Source organism: Salmo salar, chromosome 02, assembly GCF_965601325.2.
Source record: "Salmo salar chromosome 02, fSalSal1, whole genome shotgun sequence".
NCBI lineage: Eukaryota > Metazoa > Chordata > Actinopteri > Salmoniformes > Salmonidae > Salmo > Salmo salar.
Genome location: NC_138292.1, coordinates 589346 through 605334, shown reverse-complemented (window position 1 = coordinate 605334; position 15989 = coordinate 589346). Strand labels below are relative to the sequence as shown.

Below are 15989 nucleotides of genomic sequence, written 5' to 3'. Positions count from 1 at the left end.
CACCACGGTGCTACCCTACAGAGTGCAGTTGAGGCTACCGTTGACCTTCATTTCAAAACAGTCTGTTTGAATCAATTATTTGGTGACGTGAATATATTTTATATAGTTTTATCTAAAAAGGATAACTTTTTAAATGTTTCACTAATTTTATGAAATTCACTGAGGAGGATGGTCCTCCCCTTCCTCCTCTAAGGAGGATGGTCCTCCCCTTCCTCCTCTGAGGAGGATGGTCCTCCCCTTCCTCCTCTGAGGAGGATGGTCCTCCCCTTCCTCCTCTAAGGAGGATGGTCCTCCCCTTCCTCCTCTGAGGAGGATGGTCCTCCCCTTCCTCCTCTGAGGAGGATGGTCCTCCCCTTCCTCCTCTGAGGAGGATGGTCCTCCCCTTCCTCCTCTGAGGAGGATGGTCCTCCCCTTCCTCCTCTAAGGAGGATGGTCCTCCCCTTCCTCCTCTAAGGAGGATGGTCCTCCCCTTCCTCCTCTGAGGAGGATGGTCCTCCCCTTCCTCCTCTGAGGAGGATGGTCCTCCCCTTCCTCCTCTGAGGAGCCTCCACTGCCATGTGCATCTGAGTCACGTCTTTCCCGGCTATTTTCTAGCGTAAAGCATTGTGGAGCAAAGCGTTGTTCTAGATATAATCAGATCCGGTTTATTAAAAATCTTAAACTAAACAAAAGGCTAGGCCTGTTCTTTTTTTTGTTGTTGGCCATTTTCTTTAATAAAACAGGTAGACCTATGGCATAACCCCTCATATTTGAGTCTTGGTTTTAATTTAACAGCCCCTCTCGCTGACATGTAGGTAGGCCGTTTAAAGAGTGTGTATGGTGGGGTGGAGGAATTTCTAAGACAGATCTATGGATGTAGCAGCCTATAGCATCATTTAGTCTGTCAAAACAGGTAGTGCTGCCTCTGATTTATTAAATAGGAAGAAATAGGCTGCGACACAAAGCCGTTTTGTTACTCTAATTAAAATGAATTATGCCTACTTTCAGCACAATGAGCTGTACATTTCTGAATGATCGCCCGCGGGCTGCTGCTTCAAGTTGCAGCACAACAATGTAAAGTACTCGAATCTGGCTTATTGTGAGGTCAACGACTCTGATAAATACATCATGGGGCAAGAAACATCATTGTTTTTTTAATAAACATCAATTATAGTAGTAGCCAGCTATCAAAGTTGACTTCCAGTCTTCCTTCTCATCTTCGTGCTCTCCTTGTCAAACTGAACAGAACAGCCTATAGGCTAGTCCACGTGGAAGATAGGGAATTTACTTTGAACTAGGCCTTAATCAAAATAATTAAAATGGGAAGAAACCTTTGATTCTCCTCCTGAACTGCCATCATAGGCAGCACACAGCACAGCCATTGGTTAGACAGCACAGCCATTGGTTAGGCAGCACACAGCACAGCCATTGGTTAGGCAGCACACAGCACAGCCATTGGTTAGGCAGCACACAGCACAGCCATTGGTTAGGCAGCACACAGCACAGCCATTGGTTAGGCAGCACACAGCACAGCCATTGGTTAGGCGGCACACAGCACAGCCATTGGTTAGGCAGCACACAGCACAGCCATTGGTTAGGCGGCACACAGCACAGCCATTGGTTAGGCGGCACACAGCACAGCCATTGGTTAGGCAGCACACAGCACAGCCATTGGTTAGGCAGCACACAGCACAGCCATTGGTTAGGCAGCACACAGCACAGCCATTGGTTAGGCAGCACACAGCACAGCCATTGGTTAAGCAGCACACAGCACAGCCATTGGTTAGGCAGCACACAGCACAGCCATTGGTTAAGCAGCACACAGCACAGCCATTGGTTAAGCGGCACACAGCACAGCCATTGGTTAGGCGGCACACAGCACAGCCATTGGTTAAGCAGCACACAGCACAGCCATTGGTTAAGCAGCACACAGCACAGCCATTGGTTAGGCAGCACACAGCACAGCCATTGGTTAGGCAGCACACAGCACAGCCATTGGTTAGGCAGCACACAGCACAGCCATTGGTTAAGCAGCACACAGCACAGCCATTGGTTAGGCAGCACACAGCACAGCCATTGGTTAGGCAGCACACAGCACAGCCATTGGTTAGGCAGCACACAGCACAGCCATTGGTTAGGCAGCACACAGCACAGCCATTGGTTAAGCAGCACACAGCACAGCCATTGGTTAAGCAGCACACAGCACAGCCATTGGTTAAGCAGCACACAGCACAGCCATTGGTTAAGCAGCACACAGCACAGCCATTGGTTAGGCAGCACACAGCACAGCCATTGGTTAAGCAGCACACAGCACAGCCATTGGTTAAGCAGCACACAGCACAGCCATTGGTTAAGCAGCACACAGCACAGCCATTGGTTAGGCGGCACACAGCACAGCCATTGGTTAGGCGGCACACAGCACAGCCATTGGTTAGGCGGCACACAGCACAGCCATTGGTTAGGCGGCACACAGCACAGCCATTGGTTAAGCGGCACACAGCACAGCCATTGGTTAAGCGGCACACAGCACAGCCATTGGTTAAGCAGCACACAGCACAGCCATTGGTTAGGCAGCACACAGCACAGCCATTGGTTAGGCAGCACACAGCACAGACATTGGTTAGGCAGCACACAGCACAGCCATTGGTTAAGCAGCACACAGCACAGCCATTGGTTAGGCAGCACACAGCACAGCCATTTGTTAGGCAGCACACAGCACAGCCATTGGTTAGGCAGCACACAGCACAGCCATTGGTTAGGCAGCACACAGCACAGCCATTGGTTAAGCAGCACACAGCACAGCCATTGGTTAAGCAGCACACAGCACAGCCATTGGTTAAGCAGCACACAGCACAGCCATTGGTTAAGCAGCACACAGCACAGCCATTGGTTAGGCAGCACACAGCACAGCCATTGGTTAAGCAGCACACAGCACAGCCATTGGTTAAGCAGCACACAGCACAGCCATTGGTTAAGCAGCACACAGCACAGCCATTGGTTAAGCAGCACACAGCACAGCCATTGGTTAGGCAGCACACAGCACAGCCATTGGTTAAGCAGCACACAGCACAGCCATTGGTTAAGCAGCACACAGCACAGCCATTGGTTAGGCAGCACACAGCACAGCCATTGGTTAAGCAGCACACAGCACAGCCATTGGTTAAGCAGCACACATCACAGCCATTGGTTAGGCAGCACACAGCACAGCCATTGGTTAAGCAGCACACATCACAGCCATTGGTTAAGCAGCACACAGCACAGCCATTGGTTAGGCAGCACACAAACACGTTTTGGATCAGCAACCGCAGAGCGGGCGGGGCTCAGTGTTGGAATATCCATTTCAGTGTTTAATGCAGCCTAGTTTCATGTACACCACACCAGCAGCTGCCTTAGAAAGAGAATGTTGGCTCTGTGCTTCTCCCAGCATGCACTTCATACACTATAGGGTATAGATCATTTGATTGAGATCACACTGAATAGCCAAGAGGTGAACTTGATATTGTGCACCCAGCAGAGAATCATAGATGAGGGGCGGCATCGGCCACACATGGATAAATAACCTAATAAGCAACTATTTTTAAAACACTGAGTAATATTTAAATTTAATCAATTACAAATTACATGACCCTCCCCTGGGCTCGATTTAATAAAATACTAAACCCTTGACTGAAATTGAAAAAGCATGACCCTCCCCTATTTTCCTCCAGGAACCAATTCTGTAAATGTCAATCTATCCCTTAGCTGAGAGAACCCTGTATGTGGTCCCCATGGGGTCTAGACCCAGGCCACGTCCCCAAGAGATCTAGACCTGGGCCACGCCCCACGGGGCCTCGACCCGGCCCACGTCCCCACGGGGCCTCGACCCGGCCCACGTCCCCACCGGGCCTCGACCCAGCCCACGTCCCCACAGCGTCTAGACCCGGGCCAGGTCCCCACGAGGTCTAGACCCGGCCCACGTCCCCACCGGGCCTCGACCCAGCCCACGTCCCCACAGCGTCTAGACCCGGGCCAGGTCCCCACGGGGCCTCGACCCGGGCCAGGTCTACAGTAGGTCAAGCCCAATGGGACCAGAAACACCAACAGCTGTGGGGTCAGAGTACTCTCTCTGGTGGGGAAAGGCAGTGGGAAATGTTTTATGGTTTCATGCCATCAACATTTTGTTTGAATTGCATATTATCCCTTTAATGGTGTGTTTTTGTTTTCAATCTGGCTGATGATTTCAGCGCTGTGTTCTACAGTGTTAGTGAGTAACATTGATAATCCCCTGTAATATCTCAGCACTGTGTTCTACAGTGTTAGTGAGTAACATTGATAATCCCCTGTAATATCTCAGCACTGTGTTCTACAATGTGTTAGTGAGTAACATTGATAATCCCCTGTAATATCTCAGCGCTGTGTTCTACAGTGTTAGTGAGTAACATTGATAATCCCCTGTAATATCTCAGCACTGTGTTCTACCGTGTTAGTGAGTAACATTGATAATCCCCTGTAATATCTCAGCACTGTGTTCTACAGTGTTAGTGAGTAACATTGATAATCCCCTGTAATATCTCAGCACTGTGTTCTACAGTGTGTTAGTGAGTAACATTGATAATCCCCTGTAATATCTCAGCACTGTGTTCTACAGTGTTAGTGAGTAACATTGATAATCCCCTGTAATATCTCAGCGCTGTGTTCTACAGTGTTAGTGAGTAACATTGATAATCCCCTGTAATATCTCAGCACTGTGTTCTACAGTGTTAGTGAGTAACATTGATAATCCCCTGTAATATCTCAGCGCTGTGTTCTACAGTGTTAGTGAGTAACATTGATAATCCCCTGTAATATCTCAGCACTGTGTTCTACAGTGTGTTAGTAACATTGATAATCCCCTGTAATATCTCAGCACTGTGTTCTACAGTGTGTTAGTGAGTAACATTGATAATCCCCTGTAATATCTCAGCACTGTGTTCTACAGTGTGTTAGTGAGTAACATTGGTAATCCCCTGTAATATCTCAGCACTGTGTTCTACAGTGTTAGTGAGTAACATTGATAATCCCCTGTAATATCTCAGCACTGTGTTCTACAGTGTTAGTGAGTAACATTGATAATCCCCTGTAATATCTCAGCGCTGTGTTCTACAGTGTGTTAGTGAGTAACATTGATAATCCCCTGTAATATCTCAGCACTGTGTTCTACAGTGTGTTAGTAACATTGATAATCCCCTGTAATATCTCAGCACTGTGTTCTACAGTGTGTTAGTGAGTAACATTGGTAATCCCCTGTAATATCTCAGCACTGTGTTCTACAGTGTGTTAGTAACATTGATAATCCCCTGTAATATCTCAGCACTGTGTTCTACAGTGTGTTAGTGAGTAACATTGATAATCCCCTGTAATATCTGATAACAGTATGCGTCTGGACTGCAGGTACATATGGTATTTCACATTTCAGTCAGTAATTATTTATCATTGAAATGCACAACAGTATAGAACAACATATGTGATTAGCCTGTGTTCTGACCACAGAGAAAAGGAGGAATGCAAATGCCTATACAGACGTCCTATCCAATAACAGAGCCAGGAAATCTCTCCTATCTCCCATAGGGCCTCACCTGCAGCAAAACAACTAAAGCATTGAGGGTGTAGGATTCACCTCGCCGGGGAGCGCGAGTAAACCTGTTTTGCACAGGCTGAAAGTTGATTGCATTAGTGGGTGTGAGCCTATGACGTGACGGGCCTTTACCCTGGATAAACCCTGGCCAGCGATGACGTGACGGGCCTTTACCCCGGATAAACCCTGGCCAGCGATGACGTGACGGGCCTTTACCCCGGATCAACCCTGGCCAGCGATGACGTGACGGGCCTTTACCCTGGATAAACCCTGGCCAGCGATGACGTGACGGGCCTTTACCCTGGATAAACCCTGGCCAGCGATGACGTGACGGGCCTTTACCCCGGATCAACCCTGGCCAGCGATGACGTGACGGGCCTTTACCCCGGATAAACCCTGGCCAGCGTAAAATAAGTCCCTCGTTATTATCTCAATGCAAATACAACACTGGAAAACAAACAAGGCCTGGCTCTCTCCCACCATGTGACTTAGAATGCTTCAGGCATCACTCTGACTACAGGGATAACGAGTCCTCAGCGGTTGGCTGTGCAAGTGTGTGTGTGTGCGCAAAACAATCACCGCTCAAAACCAGCTAAAAGGAAAAGAAACAGCATTAGAATGCAGAGATGCAGTCTCACACACACACACACACACACACACACACACACACACACCCCCGTGAAAACAGAGATTACCTTTGTTAGAGGAAGCAGATAAATGTTCTGCCTTTGTGTAGTAATCCAAGTAGGCTGCTGTAACAAGTTTCTGGGCCTCTGCTGACAGGCAGAAAGGTGCTTAGTAAGCTTTGTAACTAATAACCTTTACACAACATAACACTTTGTGCAACAATCCTGCTTTAAAGCAAACTAACAACCCGGATGTCAACAAAGGAATAACACAAACTAGTTGAACATCTTGACCAGAATACCTCGAGGGGTGAAGGGTTAAACCAGAATACCTCGAGGGGTGAAGGGTTCAGACCAGAATACCTCGAGGGGTGAAGGGTTCAACCAGAATACCTCGAGAGGTGAAGGGTTGAACCAGAATACCTCGAGGGGTGAAGGGTTGAACCAGAATACCTCGAGGGGTGAAGGGTTCAACCAGAATACCTCGAGGGGTGAAGGGTTCAACCAGAATACCTCGAGGGGTGAAGGGTTCAACCAGAATACCTCGAGGGGTGAAGGGTTGAACCAGAATACCTCGAGGGGTGAAGGTTTAAACCAGAATACCTCGAGGGGTGAAGGGTTCAACCAGAATACCTCGAGGGGTGAAGGGTTCAACCAGAATACCTCGAGGGGTGAAGGGTTCAACCAGAATACCTCGAGGGGTGAAGGTTTAAACCAGAATACCTCGAGGGGTGAAGGGTTCAACCAGAATACCTCGAGGGGTGAAGGGTTCAACCAGAATACCTCGAGGGGTGAAGGGTTCAACCAGAATACCTCGAGGGGTGAAGGGTTGAACCAGAATACCTCGAGGGGTGAAGGGTTCAACCAGAATACCTCGAGGGGTGAAGGGTTGAACCAGAATACCTCGAGGGGTGAAGGGTTGAACCAGAATACCTCGAGGGGTGAAGGGTTAAACCAGAATACCTCGAGGGGTGAAGGGTTCAACCAGAATACCTCGAGGGGTGAAGGGTTCAACCAGAATACCTCGAGGGGTGAAGGGTTGAACCAGAATACCTCGAGGGGTGAAGTGTTAAACCAGAATACCTCGAGGGTGAAGGGTTCAACCAGAATACCTCGAGGGGTGAAGGGTTCAACCAGAATACCTCGAGGGGTGAAGAGTTCAACCAGAATACCTCGAGGGGTGAAGGGTTAAACCAGAATACCTCGAGGGGTGAAGGGTTAAACCAGAATACCTCGAGGGGTGAAGGGTTCAACCAGAATACCTCGAGGGGTGAAGGGTTAAACCAGAATACCTCGAGGGGTGAAGGGTTCAACCAGAATACCTCGAGGGATGAAGGGTTCAACCAGAATACCTCGAGGGGTGAAGGGTTTTGGGAGATAGTGAAGCAGCATTCAAGATGTCGGCGGTTATTCAGCTATTCTGAGGTTGAATCCAAATGTATCACTGCCCCAGTTCACTTTCTTTCCACCTCAAATGGAACACCTGTGGAAGATAATCAAAGGGAAAATATCGGAATGGTTGTGTAGTGGATGAAATGACTCCTGCTTAGGGAGATAATGGAATGACTCCTGCTTAGGGAGATAAAGTAATGGAATGACTCCTGCTTAGGGAGATAAAGTAATGGAATGACTCCTGCTTATGGAGATAAAGTAATGGAATGACTCCTGCTTATGGAGATAATGGAATGACTCCTGCTTAGGGAGATAATGGAATGACTCGTGCTTAGGGAGATAACGTAATGGAATGACTCCTGCTTAGGGAGATAAAGTAATGGAATGACTCCTGCTTATGGAGATAATGGAATGACTCCTGCTTAGGGAGATAAAGTAATGGAATGACTCCTGCTTAGGGAGATAAAGTAATGGAATGACTCCTGCTTAGGGAGATAAAGTAATGGAATGACTCCTGCTTAGGGAGATAAAGTAATGGAATGACTCCTGCTTAGGGAGATAACGTAACGGAATGACTCCTGCTTAGGGAGATAACGTAACGGAATGACTCCTGCTTAGGGAGATAAAGTAATTGAATGACTCCTGCTTAGGGAGATAACGTAATGGAATGACTCCTGCTTAGGGAGATAACGTAATGGAATGACTCCTGCTTAGGGAGATAAAGTAATTGAATGACTCCTGCTTAGGGAGATAACGTAATGGAATGACTCCTGCTTAGGGAGATAACGTAACGGAATGACTCCTGCTTAGGGAGATAACGTAACGGAATGACTCCTGCTTAGGGAGATAACGTAACGGAATGACTCCTGCTTAGGGAGATAACGTAATGGAATGACTCCTGCTTAGGGAGATAACGTAATGGAATGACTCCTGCTTAGGGAGATAACGTAATGGAATGACTCCTGCTTAGGGAGATAAAGTAATTGAATGACTCCTGCTTAGGGAGATAACGTAATGGAATGACTCCTGCTTAGGGAGATAACGTAATGGAATGACTCCTGCTTAGGGAGATAAAGTAATTGAATGACTCCTGCTTAGGGAGATAACGTAATGGAATGACTCCTGCTTAGGGAGATAACGTAACGGAATGACTCCTGCTTAGGGAGATAACGTAACGGAATGACTCCTGCTTAGGGAGATAATGGAATGACTCCTGCTTAGGGAGATAATGGAATGACTCCTGCTTAGAGAGATAATGGAATGACTCCTGCTTAGAGAGATAATGGAATGACTCCTGCTTAGAGAGATAATGGAATGACTCCTGCTTAGGGAGATAATGGAATGACTCCTGCTTAGGGAGATAAAGTAATGGAATGACTCCTGCTTAGGGAGATAAAGTAACGGAATGACTCCTGCTTAGGGAGATAAAGTAACGGAATGACTCCTGCTTAGGGAGATAAAGTAATGGAATGACTCCTGCTTAGGGAGATAAAGTAATGGAATGACTCCTGCTTAGGGAGATAAAGTAACGGAATGACTCCTGCTTAGGGAGATAAAGTAACGGAATGACTCCTGCTTAGGGAGATAATGTAATGGAATGACTCCTGCTTAGGGAGATAAAGTAATGGAATGACTCCTGCTTAGGGAGATAACGTAATGGAATGACTCCTGCTTAGGGAGATAACGTAATGGAATGACTCCTGCTTAGGGAGATAAAGTAATGAAATGCCCTGACTTGGGTGTGAATGCAAAAACTACACAGTACCAGCAATCAATGTCTTCAATTAAGAAACATAGAAATACATTTACCCTTTGCAGTTGACCAATCAATGACTAGTGCTGTAAGAAAATATGCATTTAGGTTAAATAGATATTTATTTCCATATATTTCCTCATACAAACATTCACTTCCAAAACTAAAAAAAACAAATGGTTAAAAAAAACCATGAAATCAATTATTGACTGAATTAAAAGAGCAGCCAGTAGACATCCTAAATGGCACCCTGTATAGTAGTGCACTACATTTAACAAGGGACCATAGGGCTCTGGCCAAAAGTAGTGCACTATATAGGGAACCATTTGAGACACATCGTTGTGGTTGTGAATACAATAACCAGTCAGACAGGGAATCATAAAGCCACAGTAGGGAATGTGGAAAGCGAAATGTCAAAATGGATCGCATGTTGTGCTCCCTCTCCATTGGTCTAAAACACCAGGGTTGTCCAGGAATATGTTCTACTCCCTCTCCATTGGTCTAAAACACCAGGAACATGTTCTTCTCCCTCTCCATTGGTCTAAAACACCAGGAACATGTTCTACTCCCTCTCCATTGGTCTAAAACACCAGGAACATGTTCTTCTCCCTCTCCATTGGTCTAAAACACCAGGGTTGTCCAGGAACATGTTCTGCTCCCTCTCCATTGGTCTAAAACACCAGGAACATGTTCTACTCCCTCTCCATTAGTCTAAAACACCAGGAACATGTTCTTCTCCCTCTCCATTGGTCTAAAACACCAGGGTTGTCCAGGAACATGTTCTTCTCCCTCTCCATTGGTCTAAAACACCAGGAACATGTTCTACTCCCTCTCCATTGGTCTAAAACACCAGGAACATGTTCTACTCCCTCTCCATTGGTCTAAAACACCAGGGTTGTCCAGGAACATGTTCTACTCCCTCTCCATTGGTCTAAAACACCAGGAACATGTTCTACTCCCTCTCCATTGGTCTAAAACACCAGGAACATGTTCTTCTCCCTCTCCATTGGTCTAAAACACCAGGAACATGTTCTACTCCCTCTCCATTGGTCTAAAACACCAGGAACATGTTCTACTCCCTCTCCATTGGTCTAAAACACCAGGAACATGTTCTACTCCCTCTCCATTGGTCTAAAACACCAGGAACATGTTCTTCTCCCTCTCCATTGGTCTAAAACACCAGGGTTGTCCAGGAACATGTTCTGCTCCCTCTCCATTGGTCTAAAACACCAGGAACATGTTCTTCTCCCTCTCCATTGGTCTAAAACACCAGGGTTGTACAGGAACATGTTCTGCTCCCTCTCCATTGGTCTAAAACACCAGGAACATGTTCTACTCCCTCTCCATTGGTCTAAAACACCAGGAACATGTTCTACTCCCTCTCCATTGGTCTAAAACACCAGGAACATGTTCTTCTCCCTCTCCATTGGTCTAAAACACCAGGGTTGTCCAGGAACATGTTCTGCTCCCTCTCCATTGGTCTAAAACACCAGGAACATGTTCTTCTCCCTCTCCATTGGTCTAAAACACCAGGGTTGTACAGGAACATGTTCTGCTCCCTCTCCATTGGTCTAAAACACCAGGGTTGTACAGGAGCATGTTGTGCAGACAGATATGATAGGCTATAGGAAAGCCTTTGCTCCTCTTCAGATTGGTAGAAAACAACAGTGACCAGTCCATGGGACGACATTAAGCTACACTGAACAAACATATAAAACACAACATGTAAAGAGTTGGTCCCATGTTTCATGAGCTGAAATAAAAGATCCCAGACATGTTCCATACACACAACATTTTTGGCACAAATTTGTTTGGATTATCTTGGCAAAGGAGAAATGCATTCACCTGACAGGTGTGGCATATCAAGAAGCTGATTAAACACCATGATAATTACATAGGTGCACCTTGTGCTGGGGAGAATAAAAGGCCACTAAATTGTTTTTGTTGTTGCAGTTTTGTCACAACACAACGTCACATATGTGTCAAGTTGAGGGAGCGCGCACTTGGCATGCTGACTGCAGGAATGTCAACCAGAGCTGTTGTCAGAGAATTTAATTTTGATTTCTCTATCATAACCCACATCTAACGTCATTTTTAGAGAATTTGGCAGTATGTCCAACCAGCCTCAAAAACCCGCAGACCACGTGTATGGCGTGGTGTGGGCGAGCGTTTTACTGACGTCAACGTTGTGAACAAAGTGCCCCATGGTGGCGGTGGGGTTATGGTATGGGGCAGGCATAAGCTACTGACAACGAACACAATTGCATTTTAAATCGAGGGCAATTTGAATGCCCAGAGATACCGTGAGGAGATGCTGAGGCTCATTGTGAGGCCCATTTTTTTTTTTTTTAAAGGTATTTGTGAACAACAGATGCAGATTTGTTTACATCCGATCGTGAACGTTAGACCCTAAAATCCATAGATTAGAACGTTAGACCCTAAAATCCATAGATTAGAGCCTAATCAATTTATTTAAAATTGACTGTTGTCCTTATATGAACCGTAACTCAGTAAATTCTTTGACATTGTTGCATGTTGAGTTTATAGTTTTGTTCAGTATAGATGGGAAATGTTTTGGGGGGGGGGTTTCAAGGTGTCCGTCTTATCTCAAGGTATAAACTGTTGTTAAATGAATGCACTTTATTGGTTGAGTTGCTACTTCATCTCAAACCAATATAAATGTTTTGGTATGCATAAAAAGGCGCACTGCATTGCGCCCCAAAAATAGGATTTCCAACAGTGTTCTAGTCATGTAGGCTACTGGGTCCTAAAGCTGAACGCTGCCCAAGTCCTCCACTGGGCATCACCATCAGCTCGGTTTCTCTTGGGGTCTTTCAGTTTACACTCTGATGAAAGTCGTCCTTCATTTCCGCATCAGTTGAGTTGAGATGGTTCGCTAACTCTTGCGTCACCGCATCTCTGCCGATCTGATCATTTCGCCTCTTCTCCATGATCAAGTCGTCAATACTCTGAAATTCAAGGACGTGACTTTTCTTTTCAGAAAACAGCATTTTTAACCTGTAAGGCTGCTTTCCGATACGGAGTTCTCCTCCTATCTTGAATTCCCTCTTGCCGAACCGGCACCACGCAGCAAAACACTCAGAGTTTCTCCAGTACAGCTCTCTGTCTCGCCTTCCGACCTGCTGCATGGCGTTCTGCACCACCACCTCCGGAGGCAGAGCAATGAATTTATACAGCCCGTTTACTATCCTGCCTCTCTTTCCCTGACTGGCATCTGTCAGGAAATTATTCTTTATTTCAGCCCGGTGCAGGTGAACGACCTGAAAGTCGCCCACGTACACAACCCAGTGAGGGTACTGGCCCGTAGCCACGAACTCCACCAAATCCCCCGGTATGCACTTGTTCAAAAGATTCTCTGTCGAATACGTGCTCATGTCAGATAGTTTGAGATTTTTCTCGTACACAGATTCGTCCCGGTAGTACACAACACACTCCAGCTCGTCGCAGTTATCGTATTGCTTCTCTTCCTCGTTCTGGTCCTTGTCCGGTCCGTCAATACGTTCCTCTTGTTCGTCGTCGTCTGCGGAGAAGATATAAGACACACCGATCCGGGGCCCCAGCTCATCCTCCGTGTCAAAGCCGTTCGGATCTGCGGTCGGAACATTGTCATAACTCAGATGTGTCAGTTTGTCAACCTGGTTACCCATGCCACTTCCAGGTGGGTGGTGACAACAACAGAATGACACGTTTCCACCTGTTCCAGGCGCGGAGGTGGTGAGGTCGGTGCTGAAGGTAGGAAACGTAACACGGCCGGTAATTCGAGCCCGGTAGGATTAATTTCAAGGTGTGGGACGGTTCCAATCCATCATCAAATGTTTCCGGTCAAAAAGACAATACCGGGATGATGTCCAAAAAAATTGTGGATTTCAACCTTGTGAAAAAGAGAGAAACATGTTTGAGTTTTTGAAAATGTCCAAGACGGTGATATGACATTGTCCCGTCAAACTCTTTGGGAGCAGTAGACCAACATTTCAAACAGGTGTATGCGCCTGTTTAAACCGGTTAGAAAAGAAACGGCGTTTTACTCACCCCACAGGTCTTGTAGATATTGAAAGTACATCACCGACGAGCCATTTGTTATGATCGTCCACAGGAAACGACATATAACTGACTACAGCTTGTTTTCGGTGTCATTTCTCAGAAGAATACCGGAGTGTCCAGCTATATGCGGTGACTCCACGGAGGTTTCTGTATGAACTGAAACTAGTGGCTTGTTGCAGGGAGCCTCACCACGGCTTTATCTCTTAAAGACACAGAGCACATTTATTACATCCAACAAGTGATACCCACTTCACCACGTCCCTATACTCGTGTATTACTTCCTATTTGTTTCCCTTCTCCTTATCGTGGGGCAAAACCCGACGGAGGTTTGGTTTATGTCATATGTTCATCAGATGCACATGCGGTTTGCCTTATCTCGTTTTTTTTCTTCTTCTGCCGGATGTCTAGCCTGCATTGTTTTTGTACTTGATGCACGCGTGCCTCGCAAGGCTGCAGAACGGTTTGAAGCATGGAGAAGATCAGGTAGAGACCAAAGCTAATAATTACAACAGATGAAAGGTGTTCTTCTATAGACCTACTGGTTTCATATAGGCTGCAGAACGGTTTGAAGCATGGAGGAGATCATGTAGAGAACAAAGCTAATAATTACAACAGATGAAAGGTGTTCTCCTATGGACCTACTGGTTTCATATAGGCTGCAGAACGGTTTGAAGCATGGAGGAGATCATGTAGAGAACAAAGCTAATAATTACAACAGAGGAAAGGTGTTCTCCTATGGACCTACTGGTTTCATATAGGCTGCAGAACGGTTTGAAGCATGGAGGAGATCATGTAGAGAACAAAGCTAATAATTACAACAGATGAAAGGTGTTCTCCTATGGACCTACTGGTTTCATATAGGCTGCAGAACGGTTTGAAGCATGGAGGAGATCATGTAGAGAACAAAGCTAATAATTACAACAGAGGAAAGGTGTTCTCCTATGGACCTACTGGTTTCATATAGGCTGCAGAACGGTTTGAAGCATGGAGGAGATCATGTAGAGAACAAAGCTAATAATTACAACAGAGGAAAGGTGTTCTCCTATGGACCTACTGGTTTCATATAGGCTGCAGAACGGTTTGAAGCATGGAGGAGATCATGTAGAGAACAAAGCTAATAATTACAACAGAGGAAAGGTGTTCTCCTATGGACCTACTGGTTTCATATAGGCTGCAGAACGGTTTGAAGCATGGAGGAGATCATGTAGAGAACAAAGCTAATAATTACAACAGAGGAAAGGTGTTCTCCTATGGACCTACTGGTTTCATATAGGCTGCAGAACGGTTTGAAGCATGGAGGAGATCATGTAGAGAACAAAGCTAATAATTACAACAGATGAAAGGTGTTCTCCTATGGACCTACTGGTTTCATATAGGCTGCAGAACGGTTTGAAGCATGGAGGAGATCATGTAGAGAACAAAGCTAATAATTACAACAGAGGAAAGGTGTTCTCCTACGGACCTACTGGTTTCATATAGGCTGCAGAACGGTTTGAAGCATGGAGGAGATCATGTAGAGAACAAAGCTAATAATTACAACAGAGGAAAGGTGTTCTCCTATGGACCTACTGGTTTCGTAGGCTGGCAGAGCTACCAAACAGACTGGGGCATAACCTCCCATGTACAACAATGTATCTAGTTTGTTACTATTCTTCTGTCACTCATCTGTAACAACATGAAAACGTTGAACTGCTTGTTCCCATATAGACTACTGATATAAATCACTAGCTTGCCCTGCATGATGGGATACTAAATTAAACACACAACAGGTCTGTGGAAAACCATTCTGTTGGCTGGTTTGGTTAAAACCTTACCAACAGGGCGCACTACCCAAGTGTTGTAATGATGAATTGTCCCAGTGTCAGACTAGTGACAGACTAGTGTCCTGTCCAGGGGGTGTCCTGGTACATCAAGCTGCCTCACTACAGAAACAGGAGATAGACTAGTGTCCTGTCCAGGGGGTGTCCTGGTACATCAAGCTGTCTCACTACAGTAACAGGAGATAGACTAGTGTCCTGTCCAGGGGGTGTCCTGATACATCAAGCTGCCTCACTACAGAAACAGGAGATAGACTAGTGTCCTGTCCAGGGGGTGTCCTGGTACATCAAGCTGTCTCACTACAGTAACAGGAGATAGACTAGTGTCCTGTCCAGGGGGTGTACTGATACATCAAGCTGCCTCGCTACAGAAACAGGAGATAGACTAGTGTCCTGTCCAGGGGGTGTATTGGTACATCAAGCTGTCTCACTACAGTAACAGGAGATAGACTAGTGTCCTGTCCAGGGGGTGTACTGGTACATCAAGCTGTCTCACTACAGAAACAGGAGATAGACTAGTGTCCTGTCCAGGGGGTGTACTGGTACATCAAGCTGTCTCACTACAGAAACAGGAGATAGACTAGTGTCCTGTCCAGGGGGTGTACTGGTACATCAAGCTGTCTCACTACAGAAACAGGAGATAGACTAGTGTCCTGTCCAGGGGGTGTACTGGTACATCAAGCTGTCTCACTACAGAAACAGGAGATAGACTAGTGTCCTGTCCAGGGGGTGTACTGGTACATCAAGCTGTCTCACTACAGAAACAG

General features: G+C 46.2%; 1 protein-coding gene across 1 annotated transcript; it reads right to left on the bottom strand.

Moving 5' to 3' along the window:
- Positions 1-9446: 9446 nt before the first annotated feature.
- On the bottom strand, positions 9447-13660 carry LOC106573048 (protein LRATD2). Its single transcript, XM_014147687.3, has 2 exons — positions 13394-13660; positions 9447-13235 (listed from the first exon to the last, which is right to left on the bottom strand). Exon 2 carries the CDS (start codon positions 13009-13011, stop codon positions 12178-12180), a length of 834 nt encoding a protein of 277 aa, XP_014003162.1. The 5' UTR covers positions 13012-13235; positions 13394-13660; the 3' UTR covers positions 9447-12177.
- Between the last annotated feature and the right edge of the window lie 2329 nt (positions 13661-15989).

What these genes read in the sequence shown, in the direction of transcription:
- LOC106573048 (XM_014147687.3), bottom strand. Translation starts at nt 13,011, where the DNA reads ATGGGTAACCAGGTTGACAAACTGACACATCTGAGTTATGACAATGTT.